At 47.5% G+C, this 6,209-nt stretch overlaps 1 protein-coding gene across 1 annotated transcript; it reads left to right on the top strand.

Moving 5' to 3' along the window:
• The first annotated feature begins 339 nt into the window (after positions 1-339).
• On the top strand, positions 340-4,108 carry TMEM30B (transmembrane protein 30B). Its single transcript, XM_080808357.1, has one exon. The coding sequence runs from the start codon at positions 576-578 to the stop codon at positions 1,635-1,637; it is 1,062 nt and encodes a 353-aa protein (XP_080664483.1). The 5' UTR covers positions 340-575; the 3' UTR covers positions 1,638-4,108.
• The last annotated feature ends 2,101 nt before the right edge of the window (positions 4,109-6,209 follow it).

Raw genomic sequence — 6,209 nt, 5'->3', positions numbered from 1 at the left:
AAAAGAGGATTAATAACCTGAACTCTTCAAGTCCCCGGTGCAATCTGTCAGTGAACTTTGTGCTTGCTACAGGTGGCAGTTCCTGCGATCTCAGTAGAGACTGGCCCAGGCTCTCTACTTACTTAGAAGACGGAAGCGAAGGTGGTACCTGAGCAAGGCAGGAGCCACTCAGACGCAGCCTGGGGCCGCCCCTCACCTCGGGGAGGAGCTGGCGGCCGGACCCACCCAGACGGGGAGGAAACGCGAGCCTCGGGCCCGCCAGGTGAGGAAACCAACGCCCGCCCCGCTCCGCTCCGGAGAGGCGGGACGCCGCTGCCCATCACCAGCAGGGGCGGAGCCGGCTCGGCTCACCTGGGCAGAGGCGGAACTGAGCGGTTCAGGTCAAGGCAAGGAGAAGGCTAAGACTCACCTGTGCGGGAGCCGGAGGCGGGGCCAGCCCCCAAACTCACCTGAGCCTGCGGAAAGCGGGGCCGGGAGTGGCCCCCGGGCTCGCCCCGCGCGGAGGGGCGGCGCCCCCGGCTGGCCGCTCGTGAACGCCACTCCGCCCGTCCCTCGTCCGACCCGGCGCGGCCGCCATGACCTGGAGCGCCACGGCCCGGGGCGCCCACCAGCCCGACAACACCGCGTTCACGCAGCAGCGCCTCCCCGCCTGGCAGCCGCTGCTGTCTGCCAGCATCGCGCTGCCGCTCTTCTTCTGCGCCGGCCTGGCCTTCATCGGCCTGGGCCTGGGCCTCTTCTACTCCTCCAACGGCATCAAGGAGCTCGAGTACGACTACACGGGCAACCCGGGCACCGGCAACTGCTCGGCGTGCGCCCTGGCCGACCAGGACCGCGCGCCGCCGCTTCGCTGCTCGTGCGCCTGGTACTTCTCGCTGCGGGAGCTCTTCCCGGGCCCCGTGTACCTCTACTACGAGCTGACCAACTTCTACCAGAACAACCGGCGCTACAGCGTGTCCCGCGACGACACGCAGCTGAGCGGGCTGCCGAGCGCGCTGCGCCACCCGGCCAACGAGTGCGCCCCCTACCAGCGCCGCGCCTCCGGCCTGCCCATCGCGCCCTGCGGCGCCATCGCCAACAGCCTCTTCAACGACTCCTTCTCGCTGTGGCACCAGCGCCAGCCCGGCGGGCCGTACGTCGAGGTGCCGCTCGACCGCACCGGCATCGCCTGGTGGACCGACTGCCACGTCAAGTTCCGCAACCCGCCGCTGGTGAACGGCAGCCTGGCGCTCGCCTTCCAGGGCACCGCCCCGCCGCCCAACTGGCCCCGGCCGGTCTACGAGCTGAGCCCCGATCCGAACAACACCGGCTTCATCAACCAGGACTTCGTGGTGTGGATGCGCACGGCGGCGCTGCCCACGTTCCGCAAGCTGTACGCGCGCATCCGCCAGGGCAACTACTCCACCGGGCTGCCGCGCGGCGCCTACCTCGTCAACATCACCTACAACTACCCGGTGCGCGCCTTCGGCGGCCACAAGCTCATCGTCTTCAGCAACATCTCCTGGATGGGCGGCAAGAACCCCTTCCTGGGCATCGCCTACCTGGTCGTCGGCTCCCTCTGCATCCTCATGGGCTTTGTCATGCTGGTCGTCTACATTCGCTACCAGGACCAGAACGACGAGGACGAGGACGCAGAGTGATTCCCGTTTTCAAAGGACCCTTCCGGCTAGTTGTCTGAACTCTCCCGCAAGCTTCTTAGATTCTCCCAATCAATTCCAATTACAGCCTTGCCTCACTTTTCCTCCTGGTGTGATCCCTGGACCAGAGGGAGGAATTACATGCAACTGGGGGCTACCAGAGCCTTGCTGGGGTGTTTGGACCGCAGATTTGAGACATCCTTGTAAATTCTCCCCATCTTCACCATTTACCGAGTTGACATGTTAGGTTCTTAAAGTACGCAGCATTTGAGTGTGGAAGGGGCAGTAGAGATTCCTGTTCAACTTCTATCTGACGAAGAGACTGAGACCTAGAGATGTTGAATAACTCATTCGGGGTCTCGCAGCTATTCCTTGGCTCCTGACTCTGACTCTGTTATCCCTACAACACCGTAATTTTCTTTGCCGGGGGGGGGGGGTGTTGGGAGAGAGAGTGAAGCCCACAGATGACTTGCAGAGGTGTGGAGGGTTGGGAGACAATATACCTGTAAAAATGTGGGCATATTGTAGACACAGACCCATTCTGACACAATAAGGCTGGGGTGAGAGCCTTGTGTTTAAAAAAAAAAAAAAAAAAAAAAGCAAAGCTGTGTTTTAACAAGCCTGTCTGGAGATTCCTCCTATATTCCCTCAAATTCGGGAATCACTGTCCTGACCCAGGGAACAAGTAGAACAGTGGATGTTCCCTGTTTCCTCATGTGTCTGAGGTTGGCCCTAAAGCAGTGACCTGCGTCCAGCTCTTCAGGTAGTCATGGATTCCCAGGGACAGTGACACAGTCATAATATTGCAAGTTTTGCCCAGCATCCTGCCTTCAACATAGAAAGCTCTCCATAATTTGTGGAATGAGTGGGAAGAAAAAACTTGCTAGCTCTAGAAATCTGGCATAGGGATTTGCAGGACAGGATTTGTAGCAATGTATTTAATATTGGAGGATTAAAGTGAAAACAACAACAACAGTTTGCCTGGTACTGTATAGAAACTTGATAACGCCAGGTCACTTTGCACAGCTTGGAGTGAGTATCTTAACTTCAGAATCAGATAGATGGAAGGGGTCTTAGAGGAAAAATGATTTCCCTAAAGTCAAATCTGTGTCTCCTGATTCCTGACTCAATCCTCTTTGTCATCTAAATTATTTTTTATGCTTAGAGAAAAAAGGCTTTTTTCATGAATACATTTTCCCTGGAGTCAGGAAAAAACTTTTTAATCTATGTTCTCAAATGAAGCATGCGTATTTCTCATACTTGTTTTAAAGGAATGCCAAGGAATACAGTCATGTATGTTATCTAGCATCTTAAGAAACGTCAAGATAATCTTAAAGTCTGGCTACTCTAAAATTACCCTACTGTATATAAAGTTATTCTGAGCAATAGATTTTTTTCAAATTAGTTTCAGAAGTAGAATTTATCAGCTGATAAATTCTGATAAAAACCTGATTCATCAGTTGCATATAACACCCAGTGCACATTCTGTCAGGTGCCTTCCTTAGTGCCCATCACCCAGTTACCCCATCCCCCACCCCAACCCCAGTTTGTTTCCTGGAGTTCTGCATCTCTTATGGTTTGCCTCCATCTATGTTTTCATCTTATTTTTCCTTCCCTTCCCCTATGTTCATCTGTTTTGTTTCTTAAATTCCACATATGAGTGAAACCATATGGTATTTGTCTTTCTCTGACTGACTTATTTCTAAGCAATAGATTTTTTAAAAATCACCTTTTTATGGCAAAACAAAAACAAAAACCCTTAGTGATACCATTTTAACCAGTTTATTTCCTGAAACTAAACTATTTGGTATTCTGTCAGTCGTCTGGTACCTGCTCTCTTTTACAGCTGTTTTCCAGTTACTGCTGTTTTTCCTCAAGCCTGGAAGGTAGTACAAGATTTTGACATACTTTTTTTGTAGCCAGAGAATATTGAATTGTATTGAATAATTTACATTAATGTTATTATACTCTATTCTAGTTCTTTGAAAATTAATAATTGATAGGCAGCATGCGTGTTCACTGCCATCTGTCTCCAACATTCTGGAGTAGTTGTGAGTTAATATTTCTGCCCCAGTATTTGGCATAAACCAAAAAATATTTTGGTCTTTCTAGCGTGCTAGCTTCCCAGTTACTGAGTGTGACACAATTTTATTGTCAGACTGCATGTTGTGATTTTAGGCTATGAAAACCTGATCATTATATGTATATAGGATCTTCTTTATTTATTAGGAATAATTGATCAAGCAGCTCACTAGCCTAGCTTTCTTTTTGTTGGATAAGAGAATTTACTACTTTTTTACTATGTGGTTGAGAGCAACCATGTATTTTACTATCATTTTTATAATATTCGGTCCATTGCTGTAGAATTTTTAATGAGACCACAAAATTTAAGGTATTCTGATTAAATCAGTGAATGTGGTTCCAGGTCCTATTCTCTGGGCTTTTGAAAGAGAATAAAGGTTGTGTTTGTCTTACCTTTGTTATCATGTTTGCTTAATTCTTTTGAACTATGATCTTAAAGGCACAAATGGTACCAGCCACTTTGTTCATTTGCAATTAGCAGGTTCTTTTTTTTTTTTTTAAGATTTTATTTATTTGACAGAGAGACAGAGATCACAAGTAGGCAGAGAGGCAGGCGGGGGGGGGAGGGGAAGCAGGCTCCCCGCTGAGCAGAGAGCTCGATGATGGGCTCGATCCCAGGACCCTGAGACCATGACCTGAGCCGAAGGCAGAGGCTTAACCCACCGAGCCACCCAGGCGCCCGCAATTAGCAGGTTCTTACTGCAGCAAGAAAAGCGTCTTTCAAAATAAGGCTCAGAGTGAACTTAATCTTTCTAAAACAGAATTTGAAGTTACATGAACACCAGCACGTAATACGAATTAGTTAATCTTCAACTATTACTTGGATTTGGTCAAATGTGATCAATTTAAAAAATAGTATGAAAATTTATTTTAAAATGTGATTATCGCAGTCTTCTCCATTTCTGCATTTTACTCAGATTCTAAATTGCAATTATTTGTTGGGTCTTTTGGACTACAAAGCCTCAAAAGCTTTATAAACAGAAATATGAAGCATTTTCTTGTGATGATCCCTGTGCTGTAGCATTTTGTTTGCTATCTCAGGTTTCCAGCTGGGCTTAAATTTTCATGTTGTCTAGTAAATGCCAGGAGCTAGAGCTCTGTCTTCTGGAATGAGACAGAAAAGATTGAACCTCGACAAATGGACTGGAGATGTGCTTTGATTTACCTTGTAAACTAAACCACAAACAAAAGAGAAGCAAATATGGTGGGTGGGAAACTCCCAAAACAGTAACAAAACAAGAAAAAAGACTCTAGGTATCTCCAGGATCAGATCAATGAAATAATTTGCTAATTATGCAATTGTTAAAAAAAATCAGAGACAGATTAATAGTCTGGAATTGCTATTAGTAACAAACATCTCACAGCCCTTTCTGCCTCACTTTAAATCTGTTGCTCTCTTCTTGTCATTGAAGATCTCAACAACCTTGAGCAAATTCTCAAAGTTATTGGTAGTGCTGCAATGTAATCAATTTCTTACATGTTCTTGGATATAAGTCATCACTGACTATAATAATAGTAAATTCCCTCTTCCTTTATTTTTTCAGACACTTCTTTTCCTTTCTTTCTTTCTTTTTTTTTTTCTTCTTCTATAGCTAAAACATAGCTGACTGATTTTAGATGACAAAGTAAAACAACTTCAGTTTTTTCCCCCCCAGGGGAATTTCTCTTAATTCCCCTCCAACAGAAACAGAGTAGTTTTTTAAATGTCATTAAGAAGGTCTTAAAGAATCTCACTGAAAACTACACTACCTTCCTGAAGAGATCGTACATGAGAGCAGCACTTTGTGTAATGAATTTATAAAACTTGGGCTCGGGGGTGGCTCAGTCAGTTAAGCATCTGCCTTCGGCTCAGGTCATGATCCCGGGGTCCTGGGATTGAGCCCCAATGGCTCCTTGCTCAGTGGGGAGCCTGCTTCTCCCTCTCCCTCTGCCTGCCATTCCCCTGCTTTTGCTCTCTGTCAAATAAATAAATAAAATCTTAAAAAAAAAAAAAAGACTTTGTAAAACTTGCTAACATTGTTGACTCTAAGTATGCAGCCATCCTGCGTCATTGCCCCCGGAAGTAAGACTAACAACAGGTATTCAGGAAAAACTGCTTCCCTGCTGGTTTGCCCCAGGGCTCTATGATTCCCGCCAGCCAGGTAGGTTCAGTCCGTGCAGCAGTCTGCATTCCTTATGGCATGGACTTGGCCTAGCAGCTCATCATTGGACAGAAAAAAATCTTGGAGGTGATGAAATCCCACAGAGACTATTTGTGGGTGCAGAGAGCCAGGAGAGGGGGAATAAGAGGGCAAGATGAGGTTTAGAGCATGAGATATTTTTCTGAGCCAGCAAGGTGTCCAGAAGATAGGGACAGGAGCCCATCACAGAGGGCAGAGCTTATGAGCAGACTCACGGGCCACGAGGCCCTTGAGAAATTCAGTAAGCAGTGGCTCACCTCCTTCTGAACCCCTCAACTTGTCTTTTTGATCAGTTTGAGTGTGATTTATCTTT

This window comes from Martes martes (genome assembly GCF_963455335.1).
Source record: "Martes martes genome assembly, chromosome: 7".
NCBI classification, from domain to species: domain Eukaryota; kingdom Metazoa; phylum Chordata; class Mammalia; order Carnivora; family Mustelidae; genus Martes; species Martes martes.
This window is presented reverse-complemented; position numbering and strand designations above follow the sequence as displayed.